The 24838-nt window shown below is 45.0% G+C and overlaps 1 protein-coding gene across 2 annotated transcripts in view; it reads right to left on the bottom strand.

The window, feature by feature from the left end:
* ADCK1 (aarF domain containing kinase 1) overlaps nt 1-24838 on the bottom strand; it is a 76132-nt gene that overhangs the window by 12170 nt on the left and 39124 nt on the right. For both annotated transcript variants that reach the window (XM_009869557.1, XM_009869564.1), the window contains 3 exons: nt 14878-15036; nt 9395-9553; nt 6079-6195 (listed from right to left, as the gene is read on the bottom strand). In XM_009869557.1, coding sequence (XP_009867859.1) covers nt 6079-6195; nt 9395-9553; nt 14878-15036 — 435 coding nt within the window. The remainder of the gene's footprint in view (nt 1-6078; nt 6196-9394; nt 9554-14877; nt 15037-24838) is intronic.

The raw sequence follows: 24838 nt of genomic DNA, 5'->3' as shown, positions 1-24838 counted from the left end.
CACACAGGAACGCGTCCAGGCGGGTTTTGAATGTCTCCAAAGAAGACTCCACAACCTCCCTGGGCAGCCTGTGCCAGTGCTCCGTCATCCTCACAGTGAAAAAGTTTTTTCTAAAGTTTTGTGGAATCTCCTATGCTCCAGCTTGAACCCATTCGCCCTTGTCCTGTCATTGGACACCGCTGAAAAGAGCCTGACACCGTCCTCCTGATGCTCTCCCTTGACATATTTACAAACATTTTGAAAGCCTAGAAAACCTGTTGCCCTCGCATGATCCCCTAGGAGCTCCTTTTGTTGAGCCCACGCGATATTCCCTTGCATACAGCCCCACAGCAGCAAACTCCTGGGCACACATCAGCCCTTGGATGCAAATCTCCTCATAACAAAATCAGCACACCCAGCTGGCAGAGCAACCTGCCTATAACAAAACACTGGCAAATCCATCACAGAGGAGTATCTTTACAAACACAAATACACAATAGCTAGCAAAAAACCTCTCAGAAAGGAAAGAATGCATGCAAATTCGAGCCTACGAATACTCCTACAGTAAGAAGATGGCACATATATGATGTTTGTGGGTTGCTGCAAGGTAATGAGCCATCCTGGGTTACCAAGGCAAAGTCAGCGACACTTTCCTGGCCTTCTGATCAAGCTGGAGCAGTCCTGCCTCCATGCCTCCAAGTGACATGAAGGCAAAGAAAAAAAAACTGTGACATGGTCCCACAGAACTGATCTCACCACCTGCCCCTGGTAAGTCCCAGATGAAACTGCCTGATAGGACATCAGCCCTTCCTGTCCCACCTCCATCCGTGACTGTCTCTTTAGATCAGTAGCAGATACTAGTCTCTGGCCTTAATTTGGCTGTAATATTTGCCAATTATTTTAAGAGATGGCGACACTAACTTCTATTGATCTCATTAAAAGCAAAGGTCACTGTGCAGCTCATTTCTCAGGGCTCAATATTACCTCCTCAGGCCAAAATAATAGCATTGATTTTGGAACCTTAATCGAAGGTTAATTGGATTGAAGAGTGTATTGGGTTTTTGCTTTCTTCCGCTGTTGTTATTAAAGCCATCATCTAAGAGTTTGCTTAATCCTGCTAGGGCAATCCTGCCCAATTAAACCCGTGTCAAATTAGCAGAGGGTGTGGATGGACAATAGTCACAATTTGTAGCCTGCTCTGTGTCTCTGTTCTGAAGTGGCTCTTGTCCATAGCAGATTAGGACAGTCACACGCAAGAGATCCAATTTCACACTCTGCCCTCTGTGATCCACTTGCAAGGATCTAAACATAGTGCTCTCTACTGCAGTTCTATCACTAGGCACTGATCTAGCATCACAGCAAGGCAGTGTCTGGACACATATGATGTCATTGAGATACAGGAGTAGTTTTTTAGGACTCCAGGAGTGTAGTCCTAGCATGTTCCATACTTTCTGTTGGGGAGTGAGAAAATTATTCTTCTGCTCAGTGCCCCATTTCCCATGGCATTTAAGTGGGAAGAAATATTCTGACTCATCCACCCAGAGAACTGAGGGACTAACCTGATAAGTTTCTACAGACTTTCAAAAGAACACAGGTAGACAAGACCAGTCATTGCTTATTTAATTGTTTCTTGCATCTATGTTAGACCCGAAATGGCCATGGGGATGGTCTTCTCTTGTCTTTAAACGTAGTCATATTTCCTTGGATTTAATGTAAAACATCTTGCTGAAACTTAAGCAGTTGGTTGACACTGATGCTCAAGATTGACTTTCAGTAAGAGGTTTGTGTGTAATTTAACTCTTTCGCCTGGTGTCTCTGCACAGTTCAGAAGCTAGAAATGCCGGAAGTCACTATTATTGTTTACTAATGCCTTGTGAATTTTTATTAAGCTTCAGGCAAGAGGAAATGCAGGAGAATCTGCAAGGAAACCTCTTTCCAGACTAAATCAGAAGGTATAAAGAGCAAGAATAGTCATTTTTTCCAGAAACAGTGTTCCTCTCCATGCTCCATTTCATCTAACACTTGAGTGTTACAAGCACAAGTACTTGAGACATGAGAGGTTTCCACACTTGAGCTAACAAAGGATCCCACCCTGGGAAATCCCACTTAAATTCTAGCAAATACAAGGCAGCGGCTCCAGACTCTTGGCAGAAGGGTAAATCCCACACTGAAAGCATATTTCAAGTTGCAAAGCTGTCAACCATAAGAAGGTAGCAGGGCTCCTTATCGAGCTAAGAGATACCGTTCCAGTGCAGAACCCATTTAGTAACAGAAGGAAGTAAAAGGCCACAGTCGGATGGGGTGACAGATGGCAATAATTGTGCACAATAGCTCATCTTAAGTACCATAGCTGTTTGCTTTCACTTCTCAGCTGGACAAAACACTTTCCTGACTTCTGAATCATCCGTGGCTCATGACTAGGCTCTTAGTAAGCTGAAGTATGTGGCATCACTTCCCTTCCCTGACTCAAGCCCAAAAGAGGGCAATCACGGGGGACTCTCCACTTGGCTACCTGAGCTGGCTGGTTAGCTGGAGGCAATACAGGACATGCCACGAGTGCATCAGTGAGCTCCACAGCTCCCACAGCCTGCTGGTCAGCAGCTTCTGCAGTGACAGGGAGGATCCACGCAGTGCATCAGAGATAACATGTTAAGATTTGTAAAATGTTTCTCTAAATGAATCAGGCAAAATCAATCAGGTGCAAAAGGAGCATTTGTGCCATTTGGGATCTTCTTTAAAAGTCCACGCTCTAAGTAGCCTTGCTATCCTTCCCTCCCTCATACAGTATGCTACAAATATCTTGAGAGCCCCTCAGTCTGTCTTTCCTCCCTTCCCTGCTCTATCCACTTCTTCCAAACCAAGACTGTAAATGCTCTTGTGTCTTGAAACTGGAAGGTGTGCCCCCTTCTTAACCCTGCCGTGGCCTGGTCTTCTTCAAAATTCATGCCAGCTCATTTCTTGATAACTCCCCTCTCCAGCCTTCACTCCCACTGTCAATATCCTAGCTGCATGCTCATCCTCAGCTACACTTGCACATGAATAAGTAACTGTTCTATAGGCAGATATTTCAGTGTTTGCACTTGTCTTTAGAAATCAAAGCCTTCTCTGATTAAATGCCATTACAATCCAGCACTTGGACGGATCCAGAGAGATTAATGTGCTTTTGGGCAGCTTTAATGATAATCCTGCTACAGACGGTATTAAGTAAATGTCAGTAACCTGGTTTGAAGGGAGCTTTCACCTCAGGGATCCTTTCCATTTAGAGGAGAGAGGCTCAGCTTGCTTTTCCAGGCTGCATTGTCATACAAGAGAAATCCTGCTTAGCGAAGACTCCTCTTCCTCCGCCCAGGAAAACGAAATGGAATAAGATGATAGAGAGGGGTTGATAATCAAATAGATTGAGATGATTTATATGGAGCTAATGCATCTCTTGAAAGCCAGAACTGCTACACATTATAAGCCATGTTACAGTTTCAAAATCTGGATTGCCACCCCCTCCTCACATTCCTTTCAGTGTCTGCTACCTTTAGATCACTTCACCACCATGCCATGCAGTTTTTTACCCAGGGCATCAACAGCAGCAGCTGATAATGGACCTTGGTGATATCTGTCCCCATCTGCTACACCTTGCCAGAGGAGAAGTCTGGGCTGTGCACTGCTCCTACCTCATCTTACTGTGGTCACGATAAAAGATCTCATTCCCCATCCCGTGATTCTGGCAGGCTCACTATTCCCTTCTTTCTCCTGTTGCTTTATTGGCAATCAGTAAAAGTTAATCATTAATTTCAGGGGGTGCAGAGAGAAAAGGAAGAACAGCTCAGCGCAGGCAGTGAGAGCATTTGAAGAACCACAGTTGTATCACTGAGCTGAGTAACATCCTATACCTGACAGATTGCCAGAAACCTCTGAGGCTTAGAGTTTGCTGTAGCAGAAGTCTGTTGACAACGTTTTTAAAACTACATCTCAGCCATCGTTTAGAGACCAGCTCAGAATCAGCAATACATGGTTCCATTGCTGCATGGAAACTATTTGCCAAGACACCACAAAACAACTTTCCCAAAGGCACAGATGAAAAGAAAAAAAAAGAGCTGAATTTTCACCCTAAATCTCTCATATCATAAGCAAAAGCCTCTGCAAGTTAGACAAACCGAAGTTATCTGCTTCTCTACTTTATTTTGGCACATACTGTCAGCAAAATAGCCCACCGAAAGGCTGAAGTTGTTGAATTTTTCACACTGACTGGCTGGAGAAAGCTATGGAGGATTTCAAATAATGTTTTTCCCTAGGCTCCTCCAGAAAACTTTGTTATCTCCAACAGTTTGAGAAAACTCAAAGAAGCAACCAAAGTCCCAGGGAGTTACGCTGTGCTAGCTACCTCGATCTCAGAATGGATCTGCTGTCCAAGAAGTGTGAGAAAGCCCAGCTCAAATTCTGAATGTACGTATTGCTCAAGAGTCCTCCTGCTGATGCATCAAAACAAGCCTTTCTGACTATTTCAAGACTTGAGAAATACTCACTGTTGCACATGAGCACTGTGGGCAAGATTTGACCTCTGTCTTCATAGCAGAAGGACAGGATAAACTCACTCAAAGAAACAACTCTTTGGCTTTTGACCAGTTGACTTGTCCGGGTGAATGGAGCTGACTGCATGTTCTGCCATAGACAAGGCTTTTAAAATCTCTCAATATCAAAATCCATGAGCTACCATGTTCTTGAGTCACATTATGGTGCTCTTTGCAGACCAGATGCATCACTGAGGTACTTACCTTGGTAAATACAAAGAAAGATCATCAGCACAGAACAGACACAGAGGAAGAACTGTTTACCTCTGATCAGCTGATAATGACCCCTGTGATGCCCTGAAGAAAGAGACGAGAAAAACCAGTGACCCAAATGCTCCAAATTCTTCCTGTCTTTCTTTGCTGTCTCGGCAGAGAAGGAGCTGCATGCTGTCTTAGGACAGGAGCTGAGAAGATACAATTCATGCTCTCTCCTTGTAGGGCATACCAAATTTGCATTTTCCCTACCTTTAGAGGTCTTTGGCATGTCTCTAACTGATGCCATGTGAATTCTGCCACAGAAAGGGAACAGAGAGGAGGAAGAGCAGAGAAAGAAGCAGCATTCAGATTTCAGAAGTAAGTGGACAGATAGATTAAGTGCAATTGATTTTATGCCGTAGCTCTTTGATAGCCAGTCAACCAAATGCAGCTTTGAGGCTCATGGATAGGGCACAAGGGAAAAGGCAAGCAGCAGTGCCTCAGTCAGCACTCACTGGCTGGGAGGGGTGGCTTGACGCACTGTCCAAAGGCTCAAAACCCTTTCCCTCGCACATTCTCAGCCCTTCTGGGAAGTATTACCTTCTCGAATAAAAGAATCTTTCAAGTTACAGAAAATCCAAAGTGTCTGCCAGCTTCATGCTACACATACAAACTATTTGACTTGTCAGGGAAATGTAGCCTCTCTGCAGGGATGAAATCTGCTAACTGTTTAATGAAGGATTGTAGAAGTACACAGTAATGCAGGACCAGGAAGCAAAGAAAAAAAATGTTGCATCCAGAAGAAAACAACTTATGTCAGAATATTAGGCAAAGCACCAAGGCTAAGGCTGCAACACTCTATTAACCGCGATCATAATAAGACTTGAATCTCCTGTATAAGGTGATAGCTGCCAGGATATAAAAGCTACATCCCATGCATTTGTCCAGGAGAACACTAATGCAGAAGAAAAACAAGGCAAAAAAGGGAGACAAAAAGAATCAGAAGCTGAAGTTGCTCCTTTAGGATAACAGGAATTGCCATCTTGGAACCAACCACGGCCATATGTAATACGATAGCATGGTCATCTTTCATCATTCATCTCCTTGAAGATCTTTCTAGCTATGCAGCCTACAGGACACTGTTCTCCAAAAGGGGTTACATACTTTTCCCAGAAACACAAAAATTGAGATCTTTCACGTTGATCGCTCTGTTCACATCCATACGTGCTTCCTTTCCTGTCCCCTCCTGTCTTGTCACACTCCATTTTGCACCAGCATCAGCTGATGGCAACATCACTTCTGCATCGCCCACGACACCCAATTCCGATGGCTGAGGAACTACCTCATTGACATTGATGCCATTCCTCTCCATGTAGGCCCTGTCGTTCACTTGTCCCCCTTCCATAAACTCCATGAGCAGAACGCGTTTTGATGAGAGCTCCCAGTAGATCCTGGGGACCTGAAACAGGAACAGGTGGGTTAGGTCAAACAATAGGCTGGGAAAGCAAGGAGAATATGTCACACACAACCCAGAAAAGGAGTAAAAATGGAAGAGACAGAAGTGAGGACTTGCTTTTTTCCTGAGCACAAGGGAGGTAAATCTAGTAGCCTCTTCCCCAGGACAGCAGCAATGCATGCAAGGGCAATACGCCAATTCAATGGCAGCAGGATCTGTCCTCCAGCAAGATTTCTGGCTATGCTCTACAAGATTTTGACCACCTCCCACTCCCACTGATATCTGAAGGTTTTCTTATCTGCTCTGGCTGGGCTGATTAGCTAGTACCTATTGCAAGTCCCTGAATCATGCACTCAGGTCCTTTAGACAGGAACTGCATCTCGTTTACTATGCACAGGGCCCACTTATGCAGCTTTAAAAATGTAAGTCATCATCATAAATTGCATCTCTGCAGCACCCCTTGGAACACAAATGCCTCTGAGCTGACAAACTCTGCATACTAAGGCCATCTGCAACTGAACCAGGAGAAAAATCATGTGTCACAAATAAGGGGCTTGTCATAGAATCCCTGGGAGACCCTTAACTATCCTATTGCCAACGTGACACAGTAACAAGTGTAAAACGTCAAAGCACTTTTCATTCAATCTGCAGTAAATCAGGCTGAGTCTGGTACCAGTAAGAGGCCTGGTATCACCTAGGGAGGCAGTGATGCAGGTGTCGTTCAGGACGGCTCCCTCTTTTCCAGCCTCTCTCTCCAGCTAAATTCTTTCCATGCTGAAGTCCCTAGTGCCAGGAGTTCCCTTTGGATGTTCCTCACATCACTGTGCTGACCAATCTCCCACGCTGTCTGGGTTTGCCTTGGCACATAGGTGAAGCCACACAGGTACGTTTTATGAAAAATATAAGGGAGCTTCACCCATTCCTATTACTGTGTCCCAGTGCCGAGGTGCACACTTGGGATCCTGTACAGAGAGACCCAGCTGTGCAGCCCCCTTCTCCTCACCTGTCTCACTTGGCCACAGACTCAGGACTTGCACACAGCAAGGGTCCAGCACCTTCGGGCAAGACAGGAAGAAGCAAGAGGTGTTGTCTACATCATGCAACAAAATCCAGGGGAACCACGAAGGCCACTGTAGCTCATTCTAACTCCTGAATTTGTTTTATATTCTGCTTGTAACTACTGACAGCGTCTTGATCCCTCACAAACTGTCTGTCTGCTCCACTGTTCCTCTCTAGAGAGACCATTTTATCAGTGTGACCCACTTCTACCTCACTATGTGTGTGCTGTTTTAGGTCAGACTTCCTTGCTGAACAATTCCAACATCCCTCAGTCCCACCATTCAACACTTCGGGCATACTTTGCATGTTAACCTTGCATAGACTTTGATGCCAGAGATCCACTGTGGGCAAGGGTGATTCAGTTACTTGCAATCCTCCCTGCTTATCTGGATGCCCATTCTCTACAGTTAGATTGCTGAGAAAGCAAACCAACTCCAAAACTAACTGTTCCTCAGCCCATCTAGCCCACTGATCTCTGCTGCCCTAGATCATTTCAGATGACATCCATTCCTGCCTCAAGATTTAGAGTGGGCTTATAAAGCAGTAGCCACATTCTTGGAGATGCATCTCTCACAGCTAAATTCTTCAGCGATTTTTTTAAAAACTCACAGATGTTTGGCTGCAATGCTAGTGCAACAACTTATCTCTGGTTTTAAAAGCTCAAAGAGGTTCACAGCACAAAATATACTTCTCAGCTTTTTAGCATGTTTAGGAAAATTAGTGATATGAGAGCCCAATTCTTCCGTTGCCTGTGGGTGATGAACATGTCTCTGAATTGCCAAGTCAGATGTGAGGACCCATTATTTAACCATCTCAAGTCATTTGTTATCATTACACATATTGATACCATGATAACTCCTTAACCCAGCAAGAAGGTGATTGGCCATCTCCATGGGGATTTACTTCACAGTATCCAAGTTACAGCTGCAACAGATAGAGTTATCCAAGGTGCATCACTTCTGATAAGCACCCACTCAGCAAAATTATTGGCCTTTGGCCTTCTCTAGCTTGGTGGCTTTTAGCTATGTGTGTCTACAGTAAGGCCAGTGCTGCCACTCGACTCCAAAACGACTGCCCCAAGCCTGGAGTCAGGTGACAAAGAATTATATCCCTCGCATGGAGGAAGCAAGTTAAAAATTGATGCATCGGCCTGTAAAGTCTAAGAAAAACTCACCTCATTTCAGATATCTGCCACTTCCATCTTGATACTCCTGCATAAATAGGAGGTGAAAACCTCATTTTGTATGCAGGAGAGTCCAAAGAAGCACGCATTTTTTGTTGCCTCTGTGTATGTGCAAATGCAGTTCTGTCAGCGTCTGCGCCCACAGCATTATCTGTGCTTGACCATACTTGTGTAGCTCCAGAATGCAGACAGGGGAGGCTTGTGCCTCATGTATATCAGCAAAAGATTTGTGCACGTGCGAGTTTGAAGATGTGAGCTTATTATGTCTTGCCAAGAATAAGATGCGTCCATGTCTGGTTGGACTTGAGACATTTGTCAGTGACCTTAGTCAGCGTGTAGCAGGGGAGGTGGGGTAAGAGTGTCACTGGGGAAGAGCACAATATGTGTGTAGTTGAATTTGTGTACGAAGGTAACATGATGTGTAACACTGGATGTGTATGAAAGATGTATGTTCAATTCCAGAGTAAGAATATGCTTTTTTGAAAGAGGAAGGATTTATATGAGCATGCTTCCTCCTGAGATAGTGTCCCCAAATCCTACTTGACATCATCAGCTTCCATCTAGCTTTTCTGTTTTATGTTCATTTCTTGCCCTCAGCTGAGATAAAGCCCAGGAAAAGGTACCATCAGATGGCTCATTAAAGAATGGCAAATTCACAAGTCTCTGCCTGTGACAAGTTCAGAAAGAGCATTTGGGAAAATAAGTAGCAGGCTCCAGAGATTGCTGGCTCCAGGCCACCACCCATTCAACAAACAGTGCCTATAGGAAACAGAGAAGGAAGAAACATGTCTCAGAGAAGTTTCTGGTCTGTATCAGCAAAGCAGTCTAGGATGAACAACACAGAGGGCTGAACTCCATTCTCCCTCTGTATGGTTCCTCCAGGAGGTTAATGAGGTGCACAAGACGCATGAATTGAGACTATTAACGCACAAACATACAGAGAAATACATGTTCCCTCACCTTCAGGAAGTCAAAGTTCTTGAGCATATGAGCAACCTTTTCAGCATTTCTGCCTTCATTGAGGAAATCCAACTCCAAGGGGAGATTCTTCTTAGCTTCTTCCACCAGCCACATGAACTCAAAATCTGGAAAGATCTGCTTCACAACTAAGAGGAGAACCTGAGAACAAGGAAACAATCAGCTGCACCCTAGCTCCAAAATCATGCAGCTATTATACCCAGTGTTGTTTTGATGGGAACATTCCATGTAAGTTACAGTCAAAAAAAACCAAAAATCAGCTGGCACGCCAAGTGCTTGTAGGGTCCCTGGAGTATCATAACACAACACATCATGTCATGGCTTGGTCGTGCAACACACATTTTGGCTTGCCCTTCCACACAAGTGCATCTAGGAGTTAAATGATGGCACAGACACCAAAGGGAGACCAGCTGCCTAGAAGTAAGAGAAGAAAGCCCTGGACAGGAGACCACAGGGCCAGATCTCACCAAGGGCATGGCTCAGGAGCAACTTTCTTCCGAGTCCCATGATTCTGCAGGCCACTGTTTGGTTTCATTTGAACAGCCCTCAGATAATGGCAAATAGGAAGAGCTAAAGCACAACTTGTCACCTCTATGTTACTTCTTCTACTGCTTCTATGTTACTTCTTCTACTGCTTCTATGTTACTTCTTCTACTGCTGGGCAAAAATTTTGCTGTCACAGAAAATCCATTGGGCAGTTCAGAGCAGACAGTGGAGTTTGGATACAGATCTTCAAAGGACACTTGTGGCAGTGGTCAGAGGCCAAGTTGTTCCTCAGTGTCAGTCACAGCCATCCTTAGCAATGCCGAGGTGGTGTTTTCTAAATATCCACTACCTGGCATTCTCTTCTTCTTAAAGAAATTAGGGATTCAGCTGCACAGGGCCTTGAAAAGTCCAGCCAAATGGTTCCTGGAAACTTCGGCCTAAAACAACATTTAAGGAGTGAATGATAGGTGTCCTTCTTGAAGAAAATCAAGATCATGCAATCGGATGGCATAATCAAAACTGCACAGCAGCCAAGAATGCTTTCTGTTCAAATGAGGGGCCAGTTTCTCAACTAGCGTCACGAATTTACACAAGCTGACAATTTGGACCATAAGTTAAGGAAAATAATTTGTTTGGATTTTTTTAACTACTTGAGTCATAAACCAAGAATAAAATGTGAAAATGCAATCCACTTTTCTGTCTTTACCTTACTTGCTCTGTACATCCATCTGAAAATGAAAACCGACTTGTCAGTGTGTGTTCCTGGACAGTTTCCCTTTCTAGATCTCCACTGTCAATTGGGAATTCCTGCATTGCAGGAGGAACATTCAAAACACACACAGAAAGCTGCTATCATTAAAATATATGACAACAAATAAATTTATGAAATATCACTGCTCCTGTTCAGCTGTGTGAAAATGTTTGTTCTCTACCCTGTTTCTACTTCTCTTATCTAAATAGAAGTTCCAAACTCCATGTTCCTTTAAAAATGTAATCACCAGGTTCCAGACACTACTGAATGATTTTTCTACCGTTATATCTAGAGGCATAAATCCTTTCAAATCTATGTCACCTGGATGAAATGTAACCAGCTATCTTCGTGAATGTGTACATTAACTTTACAGGGGCTGCAGGATTATAACGTTGGTGCCTGATGTGAGAAAATTCATACATTGTTTTTTGCTTTCTTTAAAAGCTCTTCTGAATTGATTTGTTAGCTAAACCAACAGCAGGAACATGCTTAGCAGGTATTGGGCCTGGACCTTTTCTGACATCTGTCTAACAAATTGTCTTGAAATAAGTATTGATACAAGAACAATAGTGAGGTATCTCTCTCTGGATATATCGATAGTGTGCTGATTTTTAAAGAGTTGACACTGATGCTACAAAACCTCAGGTGAATTCAGGAATTTTCCAGCTACCTTTTCCCATTCAGACTCCTTGCCATCAGTCTCTAAATAAGACAATCTCCATCAATATCTAAATCAACCTCTTACCCAGCTGCAACGTCTGTCTGATTCTTAAGGACCAGAATTTCAGAGCACATAATCTGGCTTTTAGTGCAGCCTACACAAAAATAGACCCATGCAAGGCTATGACGATGCACATAAACCAACGCTCCACAAGAGACTCAGAACAAGACTGTGTGTGTCATGTTGTGAGATATTTTCCCATAGCTGTGTGTACACAACAGATCTCAAGGACACCAAACTAGACTGTCTGTAGAGGAAGGACAATACTATATTGCCAAAAGGAAATACACTGCTCTAGTTTCAAGTTTCCCAGAAGGATAGGTCTAAAATCAGAAAAGACAGGAAGCAGTCGAAAAAGATTTGTTTAAATGTCTCTTACCAGTACAGCCAGCAATCACAGCAACATAGTGTGAGAGGGCATTTTTTTCTGTGATACCTACCTTTTTGGGTGCCACCGTACAAGACAGATATTCAGGCACTGGAGTGGGTCCAGGAAAGGGCAACAAAGCTGGTGAGGGGCCTAGAGAACACATCTTCAGAGAAGCGGCTGAGAGAATTGGGATTGAGAAGGCTAAGGGGAGACCTTATTACTCTCTACTGGTACCTAAAAGTAGGTTGTAGTGAGGTGGGTGTTGGTCTCTTCTCCCAAAGTTAATAGCAACAGGATGAGAGGAAATGGGCTCAAGTTGCACCAGGGGAGATTTTGACTGCCTAGGGAGGTGGTTGAGTCGCCATCCCTGGATGTGTTTAAGTGTCGCTTAGATGTGGTGTTGGGTGATATGGTTTAGGGGTGAACTTGTAGTGTAGGGTCAATGGTTGGACTTGATGATCCCAAGGGTCTTTTCCAACCTGAATTGTTCTATGATTCTATGATTGGATATTAAGAAAAATAAAATAATTACTGAAAGAGTGGTGAAGCATTGGAACAGGCTGCCCAGGGAAGTGGCAGTTATCATCCTTGGAGGTGCTCAAAAATGTGTAGATGTGGCACTTTAGGACATCGTTTAGTGGTCACAGTAGTGTTGGGTTGACAGTTGGACTGATGATCTTAGTTAGAGGTCTTATCCTATGTTAATGATTCTACGATTTTATGATTCTGTTCTACTGTTAAAAGGGGAAATGTCCCAAGGAGGATCTAGGTCTCAGCTCACTCATATACAATCATCTTATTGCCCCGGTCTCATAGTCTTTCATCACCTGCTCATCCTTCTTCCTTGACTGCTCAGTTCCTGCCATTCTGTCCTGGGCAGGAGTGAAGGATGCCATAAGTCCCCTGAGAACTGCTGCGCATATGATGACTCAGAAAAGCAAATTCCTCGGGCAGACCACTGCAGTTAGTCCTAGACAGGACCCGAATCAAATACAGATCTACAGCTGGACCCAAAGCCAGTTAAATCAGTTCTCTGCACTGAAACAGACACATCCCATCCTACTGGGCTATCTGTACTGAGCAAAAAAAATTCTTTTACTACAAGCTCAAAATAAATATTCAGCTAGAAACTGATGTGCTCCAGCTGGAACCCACAGTTGTCCTTTGCAGACTAGCCACGATTTCTCAAAGCATGGTGGTTTAGCTGGCTAAAGAACCCTTAGTTATGTGTTCCTCTGAGAGGGTCTTGGCAGGATCTTTTAATTCCTGACCTCCTGTGATGGAGAACTGCATGTCACTGCATCAGCAGTACCCTCTAGACACTTATCGGAACCCCTCAGCTTAATCTTTCCCTCTCTAGTCCCATGGACATACCTGTCTGCCAACTGACGTGCAAATTACTGTACCATACATACAGACATATGCATATTAGGAGAGCTAAAAGCTTTAGTGTTACCATTTACAGACCGAACTCTTCCCCTCTCCTCTGCCTGAGCCCCATCCCCACATCCTGTTCCCTATCATATCCCTGGCATCTTTGCCTATTACCATGCAGGGCAGTGCCACAGGTTTTCTCCAGTTTCTCCCTTCAAAGGGTTGGCTTAGAAGCTTGGGAGAAACTACAGGATTGCACTGGAAACATGAGTAGTAGTCGCTGTTTAGGAGACAAACAAGAAACAGGCTTTGGAAATTTTTTCCTAGCTGAATCCCTCAGTTTTGTGTCTGGCCCTGTTAGGTGACCCTCTCTATATTTCAGTATTTTTGTTTGCAGCATGAATCAGGTCAGAATTAAGTTTCTGAACAAGAAACAAAGAATCACAGCCACCTCAGCCACTGTTGAATCCACATTGGAATGTAACTGACAAAACCAGGCTGATCATGGAGAATGATTTGCCCTTTGCCACACAGCCCTGACTGCAAGTGGAACTGAGAACAGTTTAATTCATAGAATCACAGAATCATAGAATGGCCTAGGCTGGAAGGGACCTCAGAGATCATCTAATCCAACCTCCCTGTCATGGGCAGGGACGCCTCTCAACTAGATCAGGCTACTCAAGGCTCTGTCCAACTTGGCCTTGAACACATCCAGGGAGGGAGCAGACACAACATCTCTGGGCAATTTGTTCCAAAGTTTTGCCACGCTCATACTGAAGAATTTCTTCCTAAGCTCTAATCTAAATCTATTCTCCTTCAACTTACACCCATTTCCCCTTGTCCTATCAGTGGACACTCTTGTACAAAGTCCCTCCCCAGCCTTCCTGTAGGTTCCCTTCAGGTATTGGAAGGCAGCTATTAGGTCCCCCCGAAGTCTTCTCTTTTCAGGACTGAACAGTCTCCGCTCCCGCAGCCTGTCCTCATAGCAGAGGTGCTCCAGCCCTTGGATCATCTTTGTGGCCCTCCTCTGAACACGGTCCAACAGATCTATGTCCCTCTTACGGTGGGGACACCAGACCTGAATGCATTATTCGAGGTGGGGTCTCAGAAGAGCAGAGTAAAGGGGGAGAATCACCTCTCTTCACCTGCTGGCTACGCTTCTCTTGATACATCCCAGGTTGCGGTTGGCCTTCTGGGCTGCACGAGCGCACTGCTGGCTCATGTTGAGCTTCTCATCTATCAACACCCCTAAATCCTTCTCTTCAGGGCTACGTTCAAGCCACTCTGTGCCCAGTTTGTATTTGTGCCTGGGATTAGCACGGCCCAGGTGCAGGACCTTGCATTTTGACTTGTTGAAGCTAGTTTTCACTGGCCCATTTCTCAAGCCCATCAAGGTCCCTACGGACGGCATCTCTTCCCTCAATTAACCAGTTAATGGGCACACAGACTGAAGAGAGACTTCAGGACTCATTCTCTAGTTCTTAAATCTCATATAGGCTTATTCTGATGTCACTGATGTTCACCAGTCTTCTCTTCCTGCTCTCCTCTTTTATCCTCTTGTTCAGTTTCCCCATCTACACAATCATCCACACTGCAATCCTCACCAACTTTCTGTATTATTCCCATCAGACAGCATTTACCTCTGTGGAAGTTTCAAATCTATAGGATGGTGGTGTTATATCTGCTTACACCATGGGTGAACATGGCCCCCACACGTTTAAATGGCAATTGCTCTGTAAGTCAAAGTCAACAGGTAGTTTTACCTCCATGAGCAAAATATCCTTGGAGCTCTGAGACTGGACCTTTGGGTGCTGGATTTTCACTGCCACCGTTCTTCCATCCTGCAGCACTGCCTTGTGCACCTGGGCCAGTGAAGCTGCTCCCAAGGGCGTATCCTCAAAACTCACGAAGAGTTCTTCTATCTGCCGGGACAAGAGAAAGAAGCATTAACCTGGGGTGCCAGAGACTATCCAAAGGAAAGTCCTGCCCACAGGCCAGAGACAGCATGTGCTAAAGCTGTGCGGGCTCAGCCCTTTCATCCTTCCTCCGTCCCTGACTGAGCCTTGTCACTGCTTGGCCTCCCAGTGAAGCCCACCAAGCACGAAAGTGCCATGGAGATACTCTGCTTATGGAAACCTGCAGCAGAGCCCCAGCAGCACATTTCATCTAGGACATGGAGTATCCACGCAGCATGTGATGGACCCCTCCAAGCTGTCCTGAAAATGCATTTGAGTGATTATGGTCCGCAACCCTGGTTGCTGCTGGGTGCAGAAGCCAACAGCTGGCCCTTTGCGCTTATTTCCTTTGCAGATATTTAATACCATCCACCGTTGCCCGCTGAAATCCGATGGTGCGTATTGCCATGCATTACAGTCAGCTAGCTGACCTGGCGAAAGCCAGTACATGAATGGAAGCAGTGGCAAGGGCTGGATTCAAGGCAGGGGGACAAAAATTGCAGTTTGCACATCTGATGGCGTGGTCTGAAAACATGTTTTATATGATGGGCTTTTTCACAGCTCCAATAAAAGTAACCAGTGCTCTCAGCTCAGAAAAAGCATGAAGTGCGGACAGCAAAACACTGTGTGGGCAGGAGAGGAAATTATTAGCAGCTCTGGCTGTGAAACTCAGGACTACACTGTAAGGAAAGTTGCAGATGAAGAAGTGGGTTTACCAGGAGGATGCCCAGGAAGCAAAAACCGAGACAGATATGGGCGAGGCAATGGGTGAGGGTCTAGCCTGCATAATACAGCATCCTGCCAGAGACTCCCAGCGCAGCAGTTGGCAGCTCAGGCTCCAGAAACACTCTTACTACAGTAGTGTGGTACCTCTCTGGCTGACCCGTCAGGCCACCTCACACAGTTATTTAGCTCAGAGAGAGCACCAACATGGTTATGTGGCTTCAGGCAAGGAGCTAGTTCATGCAATGCTAATTGAGGGTTTCTCTTTTGCTCTGTAGAGAAAGGTGCAAGACAAGCTCTGAGGTATCCAGAAGTCAACAAAAGGAACCTGTCCCACCCTTCCTGAAGGCTGGACTTGACTTCAGATGAGCAGCTGAGAAGCCTGTAATTTAGGCAGCAGCAAAAAAGAAAGAATGTCAGTGCATTTTTGTAACCTGCTTTTTAAAAGGTAATTAAAGATAGGAGCTGCAGCGAGCTAGTAATTAAATATGAATAAAGACCTTCTAAGTGAAGTCTTCATGCAAAGCGTTAAGCAAATATTCTTTTTGCTGACAAGGAAGAAAAATACTATACAGGAGCAGCCTGTTCCCTCCTGCAGCTGCCAGGGAATGCGCCCCCTCCCACACCACCCTACCACTTATCTTCCAGCCCCTTCCACAGAAAACTGTTGCTAGCAGCAAACTGGAGCATTTGCAGCAATTAGATCCCAACACAGACTCAGCTGCCTCCAGTAATTCACTAGGAAGGTGATTTTATTTATTTAATTAATTCCATTTTGTCCTGGCAGCAAAATCAATTAAGTAAAACAACTGCATTTAAAAACAACTAGTTATGTGGGTTTTAATTACAGCAGGTCCATAACTCAAACCTATTGACAATTGTGTCTCAAGAGAAAAAAGGGGTTTCTCTCTCCCCTCCTCCCCTTTCTTTTTTCTCTCACTTTTGGATTTTGAGATTCTCGTTTCAGATTAGTAAAAAGAAAGAAGAACCTACAGGATGAGAGATGGCTCAAGGGAGGTGTTCAAGACACAGGGACTTTTCCCTTTACGTGATGTTTGTCTGTCAGCTGAAAAGAGGATCTGTTAAGTGGTGGCCAGGAGCATGTTGGGTTACAAGATCCAGTAAGGAAGGAAAAAATACACAGAATTTGACACACGAAGTCACGACAGGGCTTTCTTCACCTCTCTCACTACCCCACATCCTCATGTTACAAAGTAGCACCCAGTATTACTTTCTGTCACAAGAGTGGTAACATTCTCCAAAGGTTAAAGCATAGAACTCGGAGTTCACTGGCCTGAATCTACTAGTAACAGCACACATAAATTTGATAAAATTCCATCTGCTCGGGATTTCAAAAGCTTTTAATTGCCTACATGGTCAATCCAACCATTTTCACCAGTACTGCATGCATGCGGGGCAAAATAAAAAGCTGCACATATTCCCTCTGGCAGGAATAATATATACAATATTCTTGTGTGACTATGTTTTCTAAATAAATACAATTTAAAGAAAGCTGTCTCTAGCAGTTCTTTTGGGCAGAAGGATTTCACTTAAAAACTTGTTATTTAGGACGTGAAAGCCCCTCAGAGCCAGCCAGCGGCCCTGCTGCAATTCAAGGGGGAATTTGTGTAGAGCCCCAGGCTGCGGGCCAGGGCAGGGCAGCGAGGTGAGGGACTGCAACAGGGCCAGAGAAGGGATGGCCCCGCTCCCAGCAGAAGGGTGGGGTGTGCACACGAGGGAGGGAGCAGATCACAGCCAGGCCATTACAGGAGCAGGTGTGAGGCTGAGATAAAGCAGCAGCACAATTACGGCTGGGCTCCAGGACCCCCCACTTAGCCAATCACCCTCATTCATTATGAAATTGTCCTTTCACAGCTCGCAGAAGGCAGATAACGCCTCTGATGCAGGCTGCGTGTCCCAGACAGGCAAAAACAAAAAACCAAAAAGAGGCTGTAAGGCATGGAAGCAGAGAAGAGGTGAGCCAGGCTGCCACAGTGCCTGCTGGAGAGCAGGGTCCTTCCCAAGGGAAGGTGCCTTTGCCCAGTTCACACAGGCAGGGAGCAGGCTCTTACTGCTCACAAGCGCCCTGCCAATAGGCACCCTGAACAACAACTCTAACCATCATTTCCAGGACAGATAATTAGCGAGCAAGGGTCTGGGACAGTCTCGGAGCCCACCTGACACAGTACTTAAGGAACTCTCTTCCAGGCCACAGCTGGTCTCAAAGGGCCTTATCAAACCAGCTATTACCAACTCCGGGCAAGGAGATGAAACAAGGACAGTTTCCAGACAGGTTTAATAAAGGTTTAAAAGAGGGAAAAGGAACTTTAGGGTTGCTCTTTCAAAGGAGCAGGATAGCCAGCTGCAAGTTTACAGCTGTACAGGTGAGGGGTGTCCCTGCACGCAGTGTTTTTCCGCACTACCTTTCTGCACAGCCAGCTCCCCCTCAGGCATGTGCTCAACCAGCAAATGAATGTGTCGCTGTACTTCACTGGCTGGAAACGCAGCCTTGACTGTTTAATCCTAAAGAACGAAGCTCATTTAATTTTAAATATGCAAAATCTTTTCATGATTGTTGGTATTAGTATTCAGACCTCAGGGAGCAGATATAAGAGCTCTTACAGGATCTATCTACTTAGACACTTATTAGTATGTATTTGTGCTGAGGCTGCACCTAGAGACCATCATTAAGCCCAGAGCACCATTGTATGAGGTGCTCAGTCACCACAGGCCCTGCACAAACTCATGCTTTCCAGGAGTTCCCAGTTGTCACCTATAGCTCTCCTCACACGCTGAAGTGCCTTCCCAAAGCACACTGCTCTGCCCAAGTCCTGTGGCACATGTGAGCTGATGCTGCAATGCTGAGCATCAGAATGCCTCACTGTTTTTTGTGAATCCTGTCCTTAAACACTTAGAAAGTTACTGAAAGTCAATTGGATTTAAGCTCCCAAATCCTGAGTCCTTTCTGAAAGTATTACCTTACATGACCTGCCCAGCATGTTCTGAGAAGTCTTTGACAGAGCTGGGATTTAACCCAGATATCCCAAGTTCCAGCCTGATGTGTTAATCTCCGAACCACAAACATTAAATGTGCATGTCTTGCTAGCTAATTTCTTTTGAAATACATTGCCTCTTAATCCCAACCTCTTTATATCCATGTGCTGCAGCAAATAATCAAATATTACTGCCTGCTTTCAACCTGCCCACTCCAGAGAGAGGTATGCTTCCTTCCCTCTTCAGAAAGGCTGCTGACAAGGTACCCTGGAGCAGAAGCCGAAGCCAGGCAGCCCCTTCCTGCCCCAGTACTACGTAACATCATCTTGAGTGGAACGTGGTGGCCTCGCTCTGCTGTAGCAACCACAGCAGATGAACAGTGGCTGTGTCACCACGCTGTTCAGGTGAAATTTAAGTTGCAGTGGGATGCAGGATCACTAACAGAAGGTGTCTCAACAGCTCAGCCCTATTTAGCTGGTAGGCTGAAGCCCTTCCAGCATGGTGCTCCACACTCCTGCATGTGGTCCAGACACAATGAAGCCACTGTGGGGGTCTAAGTAAGAATACTTTGCATTATGAGTCCTATCAAGGAGGTTTCCAGCAGAGTCCAGGCCAGTATGGAAGATTCTGGTTTTCCACAACCACTTACAAAGAACCTTTCCTCAACTCTGCCAGAGCTGAACCAGTCCAGTACATGAGGTGTCAGTGAGATTTTCAAATGCTCAGCATTTCTCAGGGGAAGAGAGTCCTTCACCAAAGCATTTCAAAACTGCCTTCAAATATTTCCCAGGACTTCAAAGGGCTCCTCAGTCTGGAAAGAGAGACAATGGGGAGGGAATGTCACAGAGCTCTGTAAAATCACTTCTGTCACAGAGAACAAGATTGTGAATGCTCGTTCACAGAACAACTCAGGAGCAGCAAACTGTTGACTAGCACACAAGATTACCAGATGTCAGAATTAAAATAAACAAAAAGAAATATTTCTTCTCCACACCACTTCAGCTGTGGAACTCATTGCCACAGGATGCTATGAATACCTGAAGTCCAGGTGGGTAAATAAGTCAATGAAAAAATTTAATCACAAATTATTAAACATCAGGAAACAATCTCTGGCCCAGGAAATCTCTAGCCTTCACATTCCTGGAAGCAGGAAGACCATACCAGGTAAAACTTAACTGTATGACTGCCATGTTCTTATAGCCTTTGTCTCTTAGCCAGCACGGGCTACAGTAGGACATAGACTGGTGGGCTTCAGCTTTTGGTTTGATCTGTAGTGTCACCCTTATACTCACCAGAAGCTCTGCCCACTAGACTGACTAGTCTCAATGCCAGCAGGATGGAGGACACAGGAATCGTTTCACCTGCTGCTAGCCTGGGACTCAGCTGCTGTTTGACAGCCTAGAAAGTTACTGATAGACTCTTTAAGTTTCTGGGATCAGAAAGGGTATGGGGGAATCACAGCTGGAAGTGGTTCAGTCTTCAGGGTAACAGGGTAATATGTCTGTTATGTGATTTTCAGATGATGAAGTCGCTTCTGTTACCAAAAGCACAGTAAATATGCCAGAACTGACTGTAAATACGCCCATGTCAGGAGACCGTGTCAGAGTCCGGCACATTTGAGGAGCAAGCAGCAAGAGCTGAGACCACCTCAGACAGAGGCAATCTCCAGATGTTTCACTGTGCTCCACAGCTTCACTCATCATAGCCACTCAAAATAATTCACAAAAAGGGGCCCAACAGGGATGATACTATTCTCTTACCACCAGAAAGCAATGCAAAGCAAAACACTCAAAACCTCAACCATAGTTTCAGAGCAGATCTCCTCTACTGATCACAGCATACTGTAAGTGCTCCCAAGTCTTGCATTTTGTACCTGGAGAACAGCTACCTATGAGAGGGCCTGCTATTTCAGCAGGGCCCCATGAGGTAAAGCAGGATTAACTTGAACTTCTTGCCTTCAGGATACTCATCCCAGGCCATGATCCAACAGAGCTCTGTTAACAACAGGAGCAGCTCACAGTCTCCCAGCATTGTGCTGTCCTGCAGCAGCACAGGAAGATGCAGATGGGGAAGTTGTTGTAAATCCGTTCAGGACAAAGGGAATCATACAGTTGGAAGACAGGTCCATGGCAGAAGCTGACAGCAAAAAAGTGATTAAGGTAGGTAAATTTTGCACATCTCCTTCTGCTGTGATTCTCCAATGGAATTCCCTTGACAAGGTGACTCACCTGTTTTTTTCCATTCCTAATAGACACAGAACTGAACAGTCCCCTCTTAATCATGGCTCCATGGCTGACAATTTGCTAAGGTGAGTTCAGTCTAGAGGAGCTTTCTGAGATTTACACAGGGATCATGCTGTCTGCAGCCTCCTCACCGAGACAGCACTGGGCCCTGTGATAACGGGATTTGTTAGCTTGCTGGAAAACAGACCAACACAACTACAGCAGGGAAGACAGCTGGCTTCCCAGGGTAGTTCTAGGGGCTGCAGCTGCCACCTTAACACTGCCTAGTACAATGTCCCCTCTATTTCACATGTCAGAATAGCTAAAAAGTTACTCATTTCTATGTCTGATGCAGCATTTCTACAGCTTGTGACTCCCACAACTATTGGAATTCAATTTATTGGCATTAGCGCCCTACTTATCTCAAAAGTCTGAATGCCCTTCCTGGACTAGGTTTAAGGAATGTGAACCTCATCCTAGGCTGGTCATCTTTTCATGAACATACACATAACCGCCCATGGCACCAAGGACTGATCCCTGCAAGTTTGCAAGACCAGAATTCTAGGCATGAGCAAACATTACCTTGGAGTAGAGCAATCTACTTCCCTGAAAGCAAATGAGGGTTTTTTTCCATTGTCCCAGCCTTTCTATCCCCTCTACAAAAACAAAATGTCACGGTGTTGCTCCGAGAATTATTAAGACAGCAAAAACTGAAAGATTAGATTTATCGCAGCAGACAGTGGATTATGAAGAATAATTCATCAAACGTCAGAACAAACAGCCCACAATTTATAGGCGGCTTTGTTGAGTCAGTGAAATCTGATTGGACTTCTCCCCACCTAATGAATGCCAAGCCTAATAGATGGTTCCTAAATGCAACTGTCAAGAACATGTATTTATTAACTCAATATTTTTAATAATATTGTAGATATATACAGAGTAGTGGTTTTCTTCTGAGTGGATTCCCTGGTGCTTATATTACACATTCATGTAAGTGTGCCCACATAGAGAGGTATACACGGCATCCAAACGAATAAAGGTAAGAGGTATGTGTGTGTTCTGATGCACTGAAGCAATCACGCACAGCTTATTACACAAAATCCCTGCATTTTTCAGGGCACAAAATGGCAAAGCAATGTGGTCCACCTCAAGGGGAGATGTGCGTTAAGGTGCCTGCCTAAAATTTAGAAGAGCTGAGCTCTAACATTGGCTTTCCCTGATATCCTATGTGACACTGGGGCACACCATGTCACAGGGCTGATGTGTAGATGAACAGAATTAGAGCGGTCCAGTCAGCTATAAATCTGCCCTTATCTAACTTTTTTGGACCAAATTTGTAATTTTAATATCTTCTTAAAAACCTATCTGTATAACACATATACAGCAGTCATTACACGCACAGCCACAGACACGTAACTTCACCTGCCAGTGGCATACAAGCGCTCCTGGCATGCTGATCACTGCCAACTTGGTTAATCCCTGCTAACGCTGCACTGCAATGGTACAAAATCAGAGCTGTTCATCAATCATCAGCCTTTTTTTTCTGGGAAGGTGTTGTGAGCCAGCTAGGGTATGAAGTTCATCTTTTCCTGTTATTTCTACCTGGTGTTGCTTTGGTACTCTGTATCCCACTACCAGTTGTACCACTGAGAATCTTCTCCAGTATCCTACCAAAGCTTTTCCCAGTCAGAAAACCATGAATGTTACAGAAGATGAACTCTGCTAAAGAGTCCTTGATCACATCATCTGGAGATCAAAGTCAGCTCACTCATTCACAGAATGACTGGAGTTGGAAGATCATCTAGTCCAAACCCTCTGCTGCAAGCAGGATTGCCTAGAGCACGTTACACAAGATTGCAACCAGGCAGGTTTTGAAAGTCTCCAGTGAATAATTTTACTGCCTAATACCTCGAATCTCGACTGTTCCCTGTTCTGATCACCTACCATCCTCTTTCTGTTGTCTCTTCTGCCTAGAAAAGCAGTGGAAAAGCCCACATGAAGCTGCCCTTGCATTTCTCTCATTCATTCACTGTAAAGCAGCACTATCAGTCTATTTGGTACAGTACCTTTGCTGTACAGCCATACTTCGAGGAAAAGCGCCTTTCATTCCATCCCTGATGACTCCTGCTTAATAGTCTGTGCTCAGACACACACATGGTAGCATCATTTATTTTCCTGAGTAAAGTCAGATCCTTAAGACAAGGCAGGACTGTCTGAGAATATCACTCATCCTGGATCGAAACCAATCTCAGTGGTGACAGCTACAACAGGCAGTAACAGCAAGTAGCAGACAGAGCTGATGTACGTCTCCTGAGACCCCACCCCACATGAGGAGGTGGACCTCATCCCCTGCCTCTCTGAAAGGTGAGCCACTCACCCACAGCTCCCACAAACAAACAATATCAGTTTAATAAAAGCAAGGATTGTGATGGCCAGACTGGAATCCAACTGGCTCAGGAACATCCTTCTGACTGGCACAAGTTGATAAATGTTTTTTATCAGTTAAGCTATTGGGTGTGCTACTATCCTCCAGAGATACAGGATGCTACGATTGACAGACTAGCTCAGCAGCCTGAGAGTCAACGCTTTCACCAGTTGGAGTTCTACAAGCTTTCCACTAGCATCACCAAAGCCTCTTCCATGCGTAGCTTCATTCAGCTGTTCTTTGTCCAGGTGCTGGTTTCACAAAGTCCTCTGAAAGCAGAGAGACTGCACATCAGACCTCTGACATAAGGCAGATATCAAGCTGGATGGTAGCAAAGTGGAGTCCATACACTACCTGCAGGACTAGTCCAAGATCTTTGGTAGCACAAGCACATACAGCAACCAGAGAGAGGGAAAAGCAAAGCTGGGAACTCTCAGAACAAGTCTTGAACCCATCCATCAGCATGAACATTACTGTCCTGGTCAAAATACTCCATTTCAGACAATGCAGATAACTCTGCCCCGTGCCTGTAATCCCATGCTCAGAAGTAAATTTGTTTTTCAAAATGTCCATTAGCGAAGGAAAGACTTTGCTGTTGGAAGCTGCATCATCAGTTTAAGCTGCAAATCCAGTTCACTTCCCTACAGAGAAACTGGAAGGTAGAAGAACCTTGCACCCCTGAAATCATTGATTTCCTCAGGATCTCCCCGAGTGATAACAAAATACCAGTTTTTCTAACCCTGATGTGGCCATTGGGAAAATGCTCATTTCCTGTTTCCAGATGCAGTTCATCAGCACAATGACCTGGCTTGTTTGGCATCTGACTTTTTTCTACCTCAGAATAAAACATCTTGTGCAACTAGTTACCTTCGCACCATCCCAAACCACTTCCATAACTGTCTGTGACTGGCCTCCAACAGCAGCCAGTGTTTTCTGACCCAGAGCCAAGCCGGAGTCTGCCAGCACCTATGCTTATGCAGAAAGAGAACATGCAGAACAATAATCTCTCAAGCTGTGTCGCTGTGCACTCTATTTTGCATTGTATCACCATCTTATAGTCTACGCAAAACATACAGATCAAAGCAGAGTAGAGCTGAGGCGCATATATATACACCCATTCACTGCCTTCCATTCCATCATGCTGAATAAGAACCTAGCAACTTGCAAGCACTTATTGCCTCCAGTAGCGGAGGCCACGGGGCAGATGGTCCAGCCAGCTCAGTGCCCCCTTCCCTTGCACATACAAACACTTCCCGTTATCTTAATTGTCTCTGTCCTCCTGAGCTGCCTCCCGATTGAACAATGCTCATTAAATCCAATCTTTTCTTTCTTGTCTTTTTGGAGAAATAGCACTTCAGTGACATCTCTCCTGTCTGAGAGGATGGAGCCACACTTGTCAATCATT

The sequence above is a fragment of the Apaloderma vittatum genome, unplaced genomic scaffold (genome assembly GCF_000703405.1).
Source record: "Apaloderma vittatum isolate BGI_N311 unplaced genomic scaffold, ASM70340v1 scaffold8000, whole genome shotgun sequence".
Classification (NCBI taxonomy): domain Eukaryota; kingdom Metazoa; phylum Chordata; class Aves; order Trogoniformes; family Trogonidae; genus Apaloderma; species Apaloderma vittatum.
The sequence above is the reverse complement of the archived record's forward strand: the minus strand, read 5'-3'. Positions and strand labels throughout refer to the sequence as shown.